Source organism: Carlito syrichta, unplaced genomic scaffold (genome assembly GCF_000164805.1).
Source record: "Carlito syrichta isolate Samal-C Ts95f unplaced genomic scaffold, Tarsius_syrichta-2.0.1 Scaffold304046, whole genome shotgun sequence".
NCBI lineage: Eukaryota > Metazoa > Chordata > Mammalia > Primates > Tarsiidae > Carlito > Carlito syrichta.
Genome location: NW_007248142.1, coordinates 85,708 through 102,410, shown reverse-complemented (window position 1 = coordinate 102,410; position 16,703 = coordinate 85,708). Strand labels below are relative to the sequence as shown.

The 16,703-nt window shown below is 38.2% G+C and overlaps 1 protein-coding gene across 1 annotated transcript in view; it reads right to left on the bottom strand.

Moving 5' to 3' along the window:
• A2M (alpha-2-macroglobulin) overlaps window positions 1-16,703 on the bottom strand; it is a 51,172-nt gene that overhangs the window by 6,646 nt on the left and 27,823 nt on the right. Inside the window, exons 21-29 of the mRNA XM_008059433.2 lie at window positions 16,366-16,487; window positions 15,739-15,790; window positions 8,238-8,321; window positions 7,790-7,966; window positions 7,356-7,443; window positions 6,179-6,335; window positions 5,832-5,906; window positions 4,928-5,108; window positions 816-1,039 (exon numbers count right to left, since the gene is read on the bottom strand). Of these exons, the coding sequence (XP_008057624.1) occupies window positions 816-1,039; window positions 4,928-5,108; window positions 5,832-5,906; window positions 6,179-6,335; window positions 7,356-7,443; window positions 7,790-7,966; window positions 8,238-8,321; window positions 15,739-15,790; window positions 16,366-16,487 (1,160 nt within the window). The remainder of the gene's footprint in view (window positions 1-815; window positions 1,040-4,927; window positions 5,109-5,831; window positions 5,907-6,178; window positions 6,336-7,355; window positions 7,444-7,789; window positions 7,967-8,237; window positions 8,322-15,738; window positions 15,791-16,365; window positions 16,488-16,703) is intronic.

Here is a 16,703-nt window from a genome sequence, read left to right as displayed (position 1 = left end):
GAGAGATTTGCAAGGAGATTGTTGGATTTTGAGTAGAGTTCTTCTGAACGATTTGAATGAGACTTAGAACTGCCAGAAGAATGGTAAGTGATATTTCATCCATTCTGCTGGCACTTCATACTGCTTTAGAGGGATGATAGAACTGTTATTAGGAATAGGATGGAATATTACACAGCCATAAAGAAGGACAAAATTATGAACTTTGCAACAACTTGGATGGATTTAAGAGTCTATAATACTCAGCGATCTATCACAGAAACAAATAACTGAGTACCACGTATTGTCACGTATAAGCAGACCCTGAACAATTATCATAATACTATAAGAAAGGGATTGGCAGTAGTAGGAAATTGCCAGGGGATGGGGGAGAGGGGAGCATACTTCATTAGTAAGGATGCCTGATCTCAAACCAGGCGAAGTGGGGACCAAAGGGAAGCCTAAACTTTACCTGTACAATGACCACTTGTATACCTAATCCTAAACTGTACCCCACATCTTGAGAGGATCACACACCCCATGAAACAGAGCAATTTCTTTAAAATAAAAAAATAGAAAAATAAAAAAAATAAGCAATAAAAAAAGAAATAGGAGATTGATAATAACACTGAGCTGGAGTGAAGGAATTCTGGACATTTTCTTTTTAGACCTCTTTGACTTTTATTTTCTCTTATTTCTCAATATCCCTAAATTCTAATAACATTTTCTTTATTTCAAGTTATCGTTATCTTCATCTTTTTCTTCTGGTATATGCTAATAGTCTGTTCAAACCTTTTGCCATTTGAAGGGGACGTAAAAGTTTCTAGCCAATCACTCACCTGGGTGGAGGAGAAACCACCTTGGGAATTCTGTTGCTTTGTGATCCACTTCACAATGTGCATTGCAGAAGTCAGGTCCTCTGAGGCTGGGGCTGGCTGGGGCGTGAGGTAAGCGAGGAGCACGTAGGCTGTCATCTCCACCTCAGCAGAGGGAGCCTGGGGTTGGTAAAAATATTCCTCTGTCTCTTTTGGTTTCTGAGGTCGTTCCCAATGGACTGAGTCATCTTAAAGGTGAGAAAAAGATATTTATGTGAGGACATATTCGTATTTAACTGAAAGTGTCTAAGCCAGTGCTGAACTGAGGGTTGCATTCCAATTATAATCTCGTGAGCCTTATAGCGATGCTTTTTTTGGGTATGTGAATCTGAACTTGGTGTGTTTCAGCCCAGCTAAGACAGGTAGTGTTGCTGGAATCAGAAGCCTATACCCATAGTCGTTATGGTGAGGTTGGTGGAGAAAGAAATGGCAGAGCAAATTCTCTCACTGATTGTGGCTATTTTCCATTTCTGATATTATCTAGATTATAGCTGGAGTTCATTCAATTTCTTTTTTTTTTTTTGTAGTTAGAATCTCACTCTGTTGACCAGGCTGCTGGAGTGCAGTAGCACGCTCACGGCCACCGCAGCCTCAACCTGCTGGGTTCAGGCGAGCCTTCCGCCTCAGCCTTCCAAGCAGCTGGAACTACAGGCATGCACCACCATGCCTGGCTAATTTTTTGATTTATTATAGAGACGAGGTCTCACCAAGTTGCCCAGACTGGTCATGAACCCATGGGCTCAGGCAACTCTTTCACCTTGGTCTCCCAAAGTGCTGGGATGACAGGTGTGAGACACCACGCCCAGCCTTCATGCGATTTCTTAAAAAGCCTGTCCTTGAAGGTGTCTTGAGAGGATCACAGACCCCATGAAACAGTACAGTTTGCAATCATTAGACTGGAAAAAACTACAGTAATCCTTGAAATACCAAGGCCGACATGGGAGTGAAACAATGAGAACCTATATGAGAGGGGAGTTCCCCTCAAACCGGAATGATCTTTTTGAGGGTAGGCCCCTTGTGGTACACTAGGAATTTGTTGCTCTGGTTCAAATGGCCATCTGAAGTTTTTGTCTGGAAGTTTTGAGAAGGTTGCAGCATGATTTGCAGAAGAAATGTGCCTGGTTGTGGCAAACAAGTGACTGGTTTTTCCATGACAAATGCACCTGCCCACACTGTGCTGAGTGTTCAGCAGTTTTGGACCCAAAACACCATGACCTCCATGCCCTACCCTCCCTTTTTTACCCAATCTTGCCCCAGGAGACTGTTTTTTTTGTTTCCCGGATGCAAAAAGTCCTCAAAGGGAAATGTGCGGAAGAGGCGAACCAAAAAATGGCAGAAGCACCAAAAGACATAAAAATTGTCGAGTGCCGCATATTCTCACTCGTAAGTGGGACCTGAACATTAATCACAACAGCCTAAGGGAGGGATTGGCATTTGTGGGGCACTGCTAGGTGGCGGGTGGGACACGTGACAGCACAAAGGGTGCCTGGTTGTAAATCAAGGGAAGTGAGGGCCGGTTGAAGGCCCCAACTTCACCTGCATGGATATTGCCTATGTACCCCATCCTGACTTATACTCCACATCTTTATAATAAAGTAAAAAAGAAAATGGATGAGTTCAAAAACTGTTTTGAGCGGTGGAAAAAGTGTCTCCATAGATGTATTGCCTCAAACGGAGAATACTTTGAAGGTGACTGAAGTTTAAACATGGAAGAATAAATGCACAGTTTTGAATAAATAAATTCTGAGTTTTTTGGTCATTCCTAGGTACACTGCTGTGAGGAGTTGATTACTTTTTGAAAACAATTTGGCACCATTTATCAAAAGGGAAAATGTGCTTAGTGCACTCATCAGTCATGCTTCTTGAAGTATAACTTAGAAAACTCACACACATGCACAAGGAGACAGGCACGTGGGTATTCACTGCAGCACTATTTGCAGTAGCAAAAGATAACAAGAAAAGATCTCTGAGGAGACACTCAAATTACGTAAATTATGACTTATGTATACGCTATAATATATTATGTACCAGTGAAAATTAGTAAAGTAGACCTACAAGTGCCTCTATAGGGTATTTTATCAACATAATATTGAACTTTATAAAAAGTTTTATTTGAAAGATGTGGGGTACAATTCAGGATTAGGTATACAAGTGAACGTTGTACAGGTAAAGTCTGGACCTCCCTTTGGTCCCCACTTTGCCTGGTTTGAGATCAGGTGCCCTTACTGATATTGTGTTTCCACCTCCCACCCCAGCAGTTATCCTGCTACTGTCAATCTCTTTCTTACAGTATATTGTTGAACTTAAAAATGAAGAGCAAACAAACAAAAAACTAGGAGGCTGCAATATTTAAAAGTAGGATACTGTTTATCCAAAGATGAAAAAAGTAAAGATTCTCATATGATTTAGAAATATACATGCAGCAAAAGTATAAAGAAATTCATAGACGTTGTATTGACAAATTCAGGATAATGATTACCTCTGGAAGTAGAAGTGATGCACAGAGGAATTTCCTGCAGTGGTAATGTTTTATTAATTAATTAATTAATTAATTTTGAGTCGGAGTCTCACTTTGTCGCCCAGACTGGAGTGCAGTGGGAGCCACCGCAGCCTCGACCTGCTGGGCTCTGGCGATCCTTCCGCCTCAGCCTTCCAAGGAGCTGGAACGACAGGCGCGCACTACCACGCCCAGCTATGTTTTTTGATTTATTGTAGAGATGAGGTCTCGCCAAGTTGCCCAGGCAGGTCTCGAACCCACGGGCTCAGGCAATCCACTCACCTCAGCCTCCCAAAGCGCGGGATTACAGGCTGAGCCACCGAGCCCGGCTAATATTTTATTTCTTAACCTGTGAGAGAGTTACACAGGTGTTTGCTAATTATATCTTATGCCTTTTGGTATATCTATAATATTTTCCAATACATTTAAAAAGTAATGAATGGCTTTGCCAAAGGAGAAAGATGAAATATATTTTAATATATTTAATGAATGAAATATATTTAAATATGTTTTACATATTTGCATTAAAAAAATTTTAATTTTCTACTTCTTCAATTCTTCATATAGACCATGGTATCTGTGGCAGTATTAAGTGAATATGAATAGATTGGTGAACACTATCTTATGAAATTAGCTTAAAATATAATAATTTATTCATAAGCTCACTTCCATCAACTTTTTTTATGTTTAAAATTATATAATATGCCAGGTAAGGACTGGGTGTACATTAGGAACTGATGTTTTAGTAATAGCAGCTAGGACTTTTATAAGATTTACTATGTGCTGTATAATCTAGGTGTTTTTTGTGTATTATCAACTCACTTAATACTCACAACAACCCTATGAGGTAAATACTATTATTATCCCCATTTTACTGATAAAGGAACTGAACAGAGAAGTTAATAACTTGTCCAAGGTCACATAGGTAGTATATTTTGGAAGCTCAACCTCATCTTCAGAGGTTGAGCTTCTCACTAGTACATTATGGTCCCTGATTTATACTGGTTCCACTTAAGATTTTTCAGGCTTTATGGTGGAATTTATCAGGATGTAACCCCCTTGTAAGTTGAGAAGCATCTGCACTGCCTCTTATCTTTTGATGTCTAATTTGATTAAGAAATCCTAGATCTTAAAAGAACATATGGACAAAATATACATGATATAGATGAAAAAAAAAAGGGACAGGGATCATTGGACGTAGAAGTAAGGATTTTTAGCTGGGCTCGGTGGCTCAGCCTGTAATCCCGCGCCTTTGGGAGGCTGAGGTGAGTGGATTGCCTGAGCCTGCAGGTTCGAGATCCGCCTAGGCAGGCGAGACCTCATCTCTACAATAAATCAAAAAATTAGCTGGGCGTGGTAGCGCACACCTGTAATTCTGGCTACTCGGAAGGCTGAGGCGGAAGGATCGCCGGAGCCCAGCAGGTCGAGGCTGCGGTGGCCGGGAGCAGCCACTGCACTCCAGTCTGGGCGACAGAGTGAGACTCCAACTCAAAAAAAAAAAAAAAAAGAAGTAGGGATTTTTGCCATGTAGTTCTTTTTACAGAGAATGACAGGAGAAATATCTCAGATGTACTCTCACCTTTCTTCACAGCTTCCTCATCAAGTGATTTCAGTACTTCTGTCTTCTTCTCCTGGTTACCTGCCAGGGCAAAAGCATAGGCCAGCAGTGCCTTGGTGTAGACATGGCTGCCATGGGCCCCTTCCTGTGTGGACTTCCAGGCTGATTCCAGGCAGAACAGGGCATTGCGGACAACAGGGTGCTATGAAGGAAGAACAAGAAGGGAACTGAGCTATGGAAACAGGGGCGCTAGCATTCCCAGGTAAACACACAGGTCACACCACAGAAGGTAAAGACATTTTTCTTTCTTTTTTTTTTGAATTGGAGTCTCACTCTGTCGCCCAGACTGGAGTGCAGTGGCAGCTCCCGGCCACCGCAGCCTTGACCTGCTGGGCTCTGGCGATCCTTCCGCCTCAGCCTTTCACGTAGCTGGAACTACAGGAGCGTGCTACCACGCCCGGCTCATTTTGATTTATTGTAGAGATGAGGTCTTGCCAAGTTGCCCGGGCGGGTCTCGAACCAGTGGGCTCAGACAATCCACTCACCTCAGCCTCCCAAGGCGTGGGATTACAGGCTGAGCCGCCGAGTCCGGCTAAGACATTTTTCAAATGCATTTTTTCTATCTATTCCTTACTCTTATGCATAGAAAGAGTAATATTTTTTTTATTTGTTAATTTCATATTCAAATGGCCTATCTTTAAGATTTTTTTTTTTGGTGGTTGGGGAATAGTCTAGGGGAATCAGCGGAAAAGTGTAAACCTTTCTTAAAGGATCGATCAAATTATCTATTTAGCTGAGAAGCACTGGCATCGCATAGAAGGGAAACTGATGCTTGGCTTTTAGTAGGATAGAAGTTCAGACAGCAGTTCAGTGGCTTCATTGCATCCACAACTGTGCTTCAGCAGAGGAATGAAGTGGTACCTACAGTGACTGGCAGGGGAATCTCTAGAAGGGCGATGGAGATGTAAGCGGAGAGGGTCACTTCATCTTCTACTCCTCCCTGGGAACATGAGAGAGAGATTTGAGTACTTCCGCTTCCGCGAATGCTCTTGATGAGCTCTTTCTAGTCTGCTGTGTCATGGAATTCATCTTTTACTCAGGTTCCTTCCCAGGAGACGAAGTATCACAACCAACAATTGTCGCACCCCCTCGCCCTCCAGGCTTTATTTTCCTCTGCTACCTTCCCTTAGACACTTTTACGTTATTATTTCCTCTGTTCATCCTTGCAGATATCATCATGGACAAATTAAAACTAGCTTCAGAATGGTTCACCTTCATGGCATTGTTGAGAAGTGACCCAGAGCTCATGAAACAGCCATTGTCCTTCTGCTTCTGAGAGAGCCACGTGAGGGCTTGGGTGATGTATGCCTCATCAATGAAGATATAGGTTCGAGCCTGGGCAAAAGTCTTCAGTACAAAGGCTGTGAGCCTGACAGGGAAAGGAAGTGATGATGTTTATGTTTTTACAATGGTTTTATAGCCACCTCACAGCAACAGGCTTCAGATGATGTGAGTCACCTAACAAAAATTCTTGTGTACTTAGAACGTCTATCTCCTGTAGTTGCTTTGATTAATCTGTTACATCTAGTATTTCCTTGCTGACTCACTTTCCCTTTGCCACAGGGAGTCTCAGTACTTCTAATTTACTTGTTTTTTTTGGTGCTTCTTTTTTTATCATTATTTTTTATTTTAAAGATGTGTGGGGGTACAATTCAGAGTTAGGTATACAAACGTTGATTATGCAGGTACCCTTGTTGATGAGGTGTGCCCCTCCCTCCCCTAGCAGTTTCCCTCAACTGCCAATCTCACCTCCCCTCTCCTGGCAGTTTCCCACTACTGCCAATCCCTAAGTATGATCTACTTATTTTTGTTACTTATTTGAGTGAGGCTTTAAATCTCTCTTCTCTTAAGAGATTTCCTTCTGTAGATGACATAATATTCTCACATACAGCCCTCATGTGTGGTAACTTTGAATACTGCTTTGCTTTAGGGATTTTAAAAAATAATGTTTCATATCATATTATAACAATAATGTCTTTTTCTTCTTTCCTCCTATTAATTTATTTATTCTAAGTCAAGATAAGTATGATATAAAAACTAATATAAGCTGAAGTTAACATGGTTTATGTGGAAGTAAACATGATACCTGGAAGTTCACTGGCCATATCATTTAAAAACTCATGGTTATGGGAACTATTTTAGAAAGAAAATTTATTTTAGAAAGATGGTCTTGGTATATGATTAATCAATTTTGGAACAAGTCTAAAATACATGTATTTGGGTATCAGCTTTTCTGCTTTACTTTACTAATTTTGGTGTATTGATCTAGTATAACCAACTATAGCTCTAATAATACATAACTGTTAGGGTTGCTGTGGCTACAGTTGTGATAATACATGTCAAAGAGCTGATGCACAAATAGGAACTCAAAAAATTACCACTTCCTTACCAGGTATTGCCCTGATTACTGCTATATTGTTCCCCAAAGGTGCTGTAGGAGCCATCATAGTGTTTGTAGTTCAACTGTCTCTGGTAACCTGGAATGGAAGGTTAGTGAAATAGCATGACAGATTAATGTGACACTGAAGCGGTAGAAATTGCTAAAATGCCTTGGCTTCTCTTGTGATCTTTCTTAAATTTTGTTGTCACACATTAGAAGGTTCTGAGCCCTAAAACATTTTGTTGGAAATTGGAGAGTAAATCGTTTTTATGAAGCTAACCATTATTAATAATATCCTATAATTATATTCTATACATGACCATATTAACTAGTACTCTTATCATAGTCATCATCGTAGTGTGATAAGCTAATCTATCACAGTATTACTAAGTAACTGAAGCCTAATGGGAAATTCAATTGAAATAACAATGTCAATAACTCACCAGTGTTGAGGAAACCAGTGGCCTTGGACTTGACTTCTGGAGTCAACTGCTGTGTTTCATTTAGATAATCCAGAACATAGATGTTAGGTGCAAAGAGAACCATATTCTGTTCTCCACAGCCATAGGGCATCTGGAGGAGATTTTGTGTGTTTTGCATGGCAGAGCCTAATATGTCTCCTAGGGAATGGGCGAGATGGGAAGTCATAAAGCTTAGAGATTATAATCTATGAGGATCATTACAAAGAAATAATTAGTTAAGCTAAAGAAAATGTAAATTTTGAAGAAGGGTAAGTCTTCAAGAGGTATATAATTGGAAGTAATAGACAAGCCCAAAGAAGGAGAGAAGAAAGAAGTTATAATTAAAGTTGTTATTTTTAGTAAACATTTATGGAAGGTAAATAAAGTAGAAGCTGTTAATGCCCAAATCCACTAGGAGGTGGAGACTCACCCAAAACTGACATGGTGGCTCGAGCAGAGTTTTCGACCACATTTGGTGGCAATTTTAGGAGTATTTCTTCAGAGACCTCAGCACCTAGAGAAGAAAACAAAATCGTCATATGGATATTGCTTCTTTACTATATCTTTTTAAGGAGCTCTTAGATTGAGAATCTAAGACTGTGCCTTACACCTAAACTTCTGCAGAAAAATTGTCCCTCTTTTAAAAGAACAGTTTTTTAAAAAAAATTTTCTTAAAAATGTGCTACTGGGATTATGAGATTTCCAGATTTTCTTCTTCAACTATCTTTCCTCCTGCATGTAGAACTGCATTCCAAAAGAAGAAAAATTGATAAGAGCTAGGTAAATTATGATTCCATTGTCATGTGATGGTTAACACAAGATGGTTATAACAATATCCATGTAGTGCTCACCCCAACCTTCCTACTCAATAGTTGTACAAGAGAAAAAGGAAACAAAACTCTGTATGTGCATGTAAGCAGAGGAAAAATTCTCCACAAAAGATCACAAATCTTACAATAAAGCTATGTCCTTTGTTCAGTTAAATTTCAGATATAAAGATAGTATTTTTATAAGTCCTAAAAAATGGGTGTAGAGAGGTAAAAATGAACAGTATTTGACTCACTGAAAATAAAATAACTGCTACTGATGACCATACATTTACTTCCATTTTAATCTTGGTGAATTATATGAAGATGAAATGAGAGATGTGTAGTTATTTATATTCATACTGCATAAATTTTTTCACAAAATTAATATTAAAAGCTTTGTGAAAAAAAGATACCATAAACAAAGTTAAAAAACAAATGATCAGGTAAAAGAAAATGTTTCAATTCATTGATAATAAAATAATTGTTACTGACAAACATATTTACTGCCATTTTCATCTTGCTGCATTATGAAAAAAGGCAATGAGAATAGTGTACTATTTGTCTTTCCTTTCTCATAAAATTAATATCAACGATTTTGTAAGAAAATAGGTGTCATATACAAAGTTAAAGACAAATGATACAACAGATAAATAATCAATGTCATACAACAGAGTCAGAAAAACACTAATTATTCAAAACACAAATGGTCAAAGGTTATGAAGGCAATTCACAAATATGCAAAATAAGTTCATTTTCACTTGTGATTAAGAAAATATAAAGTCAAACAACAGTAAAATGGTTTTTCACCCAAATTTTTGGCAAAAAATAAAACATTGATAACAGATGATAGCAAGCAAACATTATAGAAATGCATACTGGTGGAAGTTTAAATGTATTTAGGCAATAAAGAGGGTGAATTTTTTTTTTAGTTTAATTAAAACTCAGGCTAAAGCCAGATGGTGGAATGGAAAGTCTCAGATTCCTCCCTTCTCCACAGAAAGTTCAACAAGCAACTGTTCACAGAACATCTTACTGAAAACGCCAATACTGGGAAACAAATCTGGAACACCCACATGGTCCACAGAATTTAGCAAAAACCAAATTAGAATGATAAGGAATAATGGTCTCACTTTGACCATGCCACCCTTAATTTAGCACAATGTCAGATGGAGAGGATTTCTCTGGGCTTACAGTTTCTGCAGGGGAAAAAAGAGAACCAGAGGCAGCCATCTAGTTTTTCAAGCATTCCAAGGTGCTTCTTAGGAATCCCACTTTGGTCTTATCCCATGGGGAACACTGGAAGTAATAGCATGGTTAGATCACCTGGGGTCAGCTAGAAACAAAGAGACAGAGCTCACAGTGAACAACATGTGAATCTTGGTGGTACCTCTGTGTTTTTGCCGGCTATGGCACCTATTCATAGAAAATAGCCAACCGTATAGCTCACCTGCAAAGCTGAGCTGGTTACTTTCAGAAGCACAATGGGCAGCTCAACTGGGCTCAAGTTTCTAGATAGCCAGTCTCCAAGCCTAGTCTCAGAGCTCACCCCAACAACTCCACCCAGGTAGGAGACACCACTTGTGAGCATTTCAGATATGTAAGGGAGGTAGATCTGCCTGACCTAGGAGTAGCTCAGCTCAGCTCAGCTCAAAAGCTGACCCAATGACTGCTCAGGTTGGGAGACATTTACCTCTGTACATTTTGGAGAAGTATAGATACTAGACCTGTTTGACTCAAGAGTCCACAGAGTGGCTCAGCTCAGCCAAAAAGCCTGTCCAATGACCCCACACAGGCAGATAAATGCCTGCCCAGCTTTCACATAAGGGGCTGGAACTGTGTGATGTGAGAGTTAAACTATGACCAAACTCAGCCAAAACCTCACCCCATAACTTCACCCACAAAGGGAGGCAATTCTCAATCATGCATTTCTTTTTTTCTTTTTGAGTTGGAGTCTCACTCTGTCACTCAGACTGGAGTGCAGTGGCTGCTCCTGGCCACTGCAGCCTCGACCTGCTGGGCTCCGGCAATCCTTCTGCCTCAGCCTTCCAAGTAGCTGGAACTACAGGTGCACGCAACCACGCCCGGCTAATTTTTGATTTATTGTAGAGATGCAGTCTTGTCAAGTTGCCCAGGCGGGTCTCAAACCCTCAGACTCAGGCAATCCACTCACCTCGGCCTCCCAAAGTGCTGGAATTACAGGCTGAGCCACCGAGCCCGGCCTCAATCATGCATTTCTAAGGAGCATAACCTTTGGTTTCACTCATCCTAAGCAGTGACTCCACCTAACCTCAGAGCCAAACCTATAACCGTATCAAACTACCGGTTTCAAACAGCAGAATCATCCATCTAGGCAATACATCTTGTGACTGGCCTGACCAGGGACCATTTTAATACCCAGTCAGCAGCTCCACCTGATAGCAGAGTCCAACCAGTGATCTTTCCAGACAGTAGAGTTCAGCCAGTGGTCTCACCCATCATCAGAGCAAAGTCAGTGGCCTAACCAACCAAAGGACCCACAACAAGCTTTGCTCTTTGAGACTGTTACCAACTGGCCTTTCCAGAATTACAGGGTAAACTAAATGAAGTGAAGGTTTATCCCTGCCAAAGAACATCTATAAAGGCCAGAGGAAGTGGCTGTCTTCTCAAATGCATAGACAAAATGCAAGGACACAGGACTATACAGAATCAGGGAATCATGACACCTCCAAAAGAAACTAACAAAATCCCCAAAATTGATCTTCTAGAATTGGAGATCTATAAAATCACTGACAAAGATTTCAGAATGATTCTCTTAAAGAAGTTCAGTGAACTATAAGAATATAAAAATACAACATTGAGTGAAATTTAAAAAACAATACACAAGCATAGCAAGAAATTTGATATAGAAATAAAAACAATAAAAAAGAAGTCCTAGAGATGAAGAATATAATGACTGAACTAAAAAATTTAATAGAGAGCTTCAACAGCAGACTTGATCAAGCAGAAGAAAGAATCAGTGCACTAAAAGACAGAATATCATTCTTGAATTATTCAGTTGGAAAAGCAAATAGACAAAATAATAAAAAAGAATAAAGAAAGCTTATCACACAAGAAAAAAACATCCAAATTAAAAGGAAAGAAGTAAAATTTTCACTGTTGGTGATGATGCAACCTCACATATAGGAAACTCTAAAGACTTCACAAAAAAGCTGTTAGAACTAATGAGTGCATACAGTACAGTTGCAGGATACAAAATCAACACACAAAGATCCACAGCATTTCTATTCTAACAATAAACTATCAGAAATCAAGAGAACAATCTCATTTGCAATAACTATGAAAAAAAGTAGAAATAAATTTAATCATGAAGGTGAAATGTAGACCAGAAGCCATAAAACATTCATTAAGAAGACACCAACAAATGAAAAAATATCCAGTGTTCATGGATTGAAAGAATATTGTTAAAATGTCCATTCTACCCAAAAAGTGATCTACAGCTTCAATGTAATCTCTATTAAAATCTGTTTCATTTTTATAGAGATAGAAAACCCTACAGTTCATAAGGAATCACAAAAAACTCCAAATAGCCAAAGCAATTATGAAAAAAGAACAAAACTGGAGCTATCACTCTACCTGATTTCAAACTATATTACAAGTCTATAGTAATTTAAACAACATAGCACTGGCATAAAAATAGGCACCTTAACCAATGGAACACAATAAAGAGCTCAGAAATGAATCCATGCGTGTACAATCCATTGAATTTTGACAAACATGCCAAGAATACACAATGAGAAAAGAAAAGCCTATTCAAGAAATTATTTTGGGAAAACTTGATATTCACATGCAGAAAAATGCAATTGTGCCCTTATATCACATCATATACAAAACTCAACTAAAAATGGATGACATATTTAAATGTAAGACTTGAAATTATAAAACTATTAGAAGAAAATGTAGGGGAAAAAAAACGATATGATATTGGTCTGGGCAATGATATTTTTGGATGTGAACCCAGAAGCACAGGCAGCAAAAGAAAAAATAGACAAATGGGATTTCCTTAAACTAAAAAGCTTCTCCACAGCAAAGGAAACAATTAACAGTGTGAAGAGAAAAACTACTGACTGGGAGAAAACATTTGCAAACCGTATATCTTACAAGGAGTTACTTTTAAAATATAAAAGGAACTCATACAATGCAATAGGAAGAAAAAAAATAATCTGATAAAAAATGAGCAAGGGACCTGAAAAGACGTTTTTCTAAAGGAGACCTGCAAAAGATCAACAGATACATTAAAAATGCTCAGCATTGCTAATCACTAGAAAAATGCCAACTAAAATCACAATGAGATACCACCTTACACCTGTCAGAATGGTTGTTGTCAAAAAGTAGAAGATAACAAGTACTGGCAAAGATCTGAAAAGAGGGAACCTCTGTGTACTGTTCATGAGAATGTACATTAGTAAAGTCATTATGGAAAATGATCTGGAGGTTCCTTAAAAAAACAGAATAATTACATTATCCAGAGAGCCCATCTCTGGGTATTTATTCAAAATATTTGAAATCAATTTGTTGAACAAAAGCCTGCATTCCCATGTTCACATCTTTGTGTACTGTTCATGAGAATGTACATTAGTAAAGTCATTATGGAAAACTATGTGGAGGTTCCTTAAAAAAACAGAATAATTACATTATCCAGGGAGCCCATCTCTGGGTATTTATTCAAAATATTTGAAATCAGTTTGTTGAACAGAAGCCTGCATTCCCATGTTCACTGCAACACTATTCACAGTAACCTGGTGATGGAATCATAAGTGTCCATCAACAGATGGCTGAATAAAGAATGTGATACATATACACAATGGAAAGCTATTCAGTCTTTAAAAAAGGGACATTTTGTAACTTGTGACAATATAATTGAACCAGGGGGACGTTATGCTAAGTGAAATAAGTCAAGATCGAAAGACATAATACATGTTCTCATATGTATATGGAATCTAAAACAATCAAACTCACAGAAGCAGAAGTATAATAGTGGTTACAGAGAACAGGGATGGGGTTATGTTCAAAGAACACAAAGTCTCAGACAGGAGCAATACTTTTTTTTTTGCAATCTGTTGCACATGGTAGCGAATATAGGTAATATTAATGTATTGTACATTTCAAAGTTGCTTAGAGAGTAAATTTCAAATGTTCTCATAATAAAAAGTATTTGAGATGATGAATATGTTGATCAGCTTAATTTTATTTATTTCACATTGTATTTTATAAATCATAACATCATTTTGTATACTATAAATATATACAGTTATAAATTGTCAATCTACAATGTAATTAAATAAAAAAACCCCAAAACCAACCAACCAACAAAAAAGCTATGTACATGTATGCAGAATACCTCTGACAGAAATTTCACATTTTGATGTCTACACTAGCTACACTTGTATGTGTACACAAGGAGGCTATTACTATCATTAATTAATTAATTAATTATTACTGGCAAATAGTTAGAAAAACCAATATGGAAAGGCTAAACAACCAAGCAGAAGTGTAATATATTGTTATTATGGAATCAAAGGCAATGAAAAGGCATGATCTATATCTATAATTTAAAATAGATCTCCAAGATAGATTGCTGAGTAAAAAACAAAGAATGAGTTATAGAATGAAATTTATAAAATTCATGTAAATCACACATACAATCAAACACATCTACACATGTCATTTCTAAAGGTACATGGGAGATCATTAAAGTATTAAAAAATATTACAGGAAGGTGACATGAGCCATTAGTTTTTAAGTCAGGTCTTCATCATAAAAAACTAGTATTATTATTTTTTGAGTCTGTCACTCAGGCTGCAGTGCTGTGGCATAGTCAAGCTCACCATAGGCTCAAACTTTTGAGCTCAAACAATCCTCCCACCTCGACCTTCCAAAGTGCTGGGATTACAGGAGTGAGCCACCACATCCAGCCAGATATTAGTCCTCAATATGATATTTTGTTTTTTTAAAGGAGAATATATTTTTTGTATCAATATAGGGGTAATTAAACTTAATTGAATGAGTAATTAAGATAAATTTTAATACAACTGCTTGATGATTAGCTTGGATACCTAATAGCTAAATCAAAATGAAGAACTCAGAAATAGAGAAGTATTGATAAAATAATTGAGTGGATATTGATAAAAGAATTGTTATTTCCTTTGCTATGGAGAAGCTTTTTAGTTTAATCCCATATATCTATTTTTGCTTTTGTGGCCTGTGCTTTTGGGGGCACATCCAAAAATATCATTGCCCAGATCAATATCATGTATGTTTTTCCCCTGCAAACTCTAATTCATCTTCTACATTCCACCTAAATGTAGAAATAAGGGTAAGCAACTGGGAAATTATATTTTTAGAACACATTTTGTGTGTTAAGTTTTTTTGACAACATAAAAACATAGTGATTGGCATTAATAGGTAGATAGAGAAAGGCAATCAACATATGTATGATGTTGACTTGAATTTGGTTTGGGATGAGAACATAATGTGTAAATATACATTTCTTAGTGTACTAACTTTTGTAAATGTTTTTGTTTAGACTAGAAATTTCTCCATCAGGAAAAAGTTATATATTTTAAGTTCCTTTAGTTCCTTCTCAAATGACTGATAGGACGCTAGGTACAGGATTGGTATCAAACTATATTAATATGAAAATTATGGTAAGAGCCATGACAACTCTTTTCTTTAGAAAATAGCACAGTCCCACTATCAAATGCTGTTGGTGCTGCAAAACTCAGTGTTAGAATGGCCTGAATTCAGTTATCCACATGTTGTATTACTGATTATTCAAGGAAATATCCCCTTTTTATTCTATCCCACTTTCTTCCTATACCCACACCATACACTGGTCATAAAGACATCCTGGTGTTTGCATTGACACTGCAAAAGATCAAGACTTGGGGTGCATGGCCTTGGAAGAGTCTCTTGATCAAATTACTTAACCTAAGAACTGTTTTCCTCATTTGTCAAATGTGTTGATGGTACTTCAGATCTTACCTCATAGGGAAAGTGCAGGAGTAATATATACAAGTGATTTGAACTTCAGATGTTAAGCAAACTTTAGCCAATATTTTAAAGATTATGATGGTTGACTCTTACCTGATGGACAAAGCAGGCAGTTGAATGTGGCTTCCTTCTCTAGTCCTTCAGGCTTTAGATAAAAGAAAGAAAAGTTAGAGGTGATAATGGATTGACTTTTGGTACATGTGTGTTGATAAGAGAACTACAGATTTCTGGATAGTGAAGAAAATAATATGAGTTGTAGTATATAAACAAATTCTGTAAGTATAAGCTGTATGAGGGATACATGAAAAAATGAAGAAAAAAATTAGAGAACATAAATCAAGGGAGATACAGATAGAGATGACAGAGAGAAAGAATAAGTCAGAATCTTACTCTGTCACCCAGGCTGGAGTGCAGTGGCACGATTACAGCTCACCACAGCCTCCACCTCCTGAGCTCAGGTGATCCTTTCACCTCAGCCTCCCGGGGAAGTTGGGACTATAGGTGTGCACCACCACTTCCAGCTAGTTTAAAAAAAATTTTTTTTGGTAGAGACAAGATCTCGCTATGTTGCCTAGGCTGGTCTTAAACCCTGAACTTGAGTGATCCTTTGGTCTCAGCCTCCCAAAGTGCTGGGATCATAGGCCTGAGCCTCTGTGCCTGGCCTCATCAGTTGTTCTTTGCAACTCAGTTGTGACCTATCACATGGGCAGGCTTACTTACTTCAACCAACAGGGGCTTGATGATTGTGTCTTTCTTTCCATATTCAGGAACCGAAGGCACCTCAGTCCCACATAGCTCTTGAGACTCTAGTGCCTCTGCACTCACAGTGAAATTCACAGTTCCTGAAAAAAAGGCCAACAGAGATGAGTTCTATCATCCCCTTCCTCCATTCCTCCAAACTCAAGATTTATAAATAGTCAGTACTCTGTGAACTTTTGTTTTGTGTATACACAGAAGCAGGGATGGAAACGGCATAAATGAGAGGTTAATGGTACTGAGAATCCAAGTTGGAAATGTTGGAGATAGCCTTCTAGGCATCTTAGAATGAAAGACAAAGA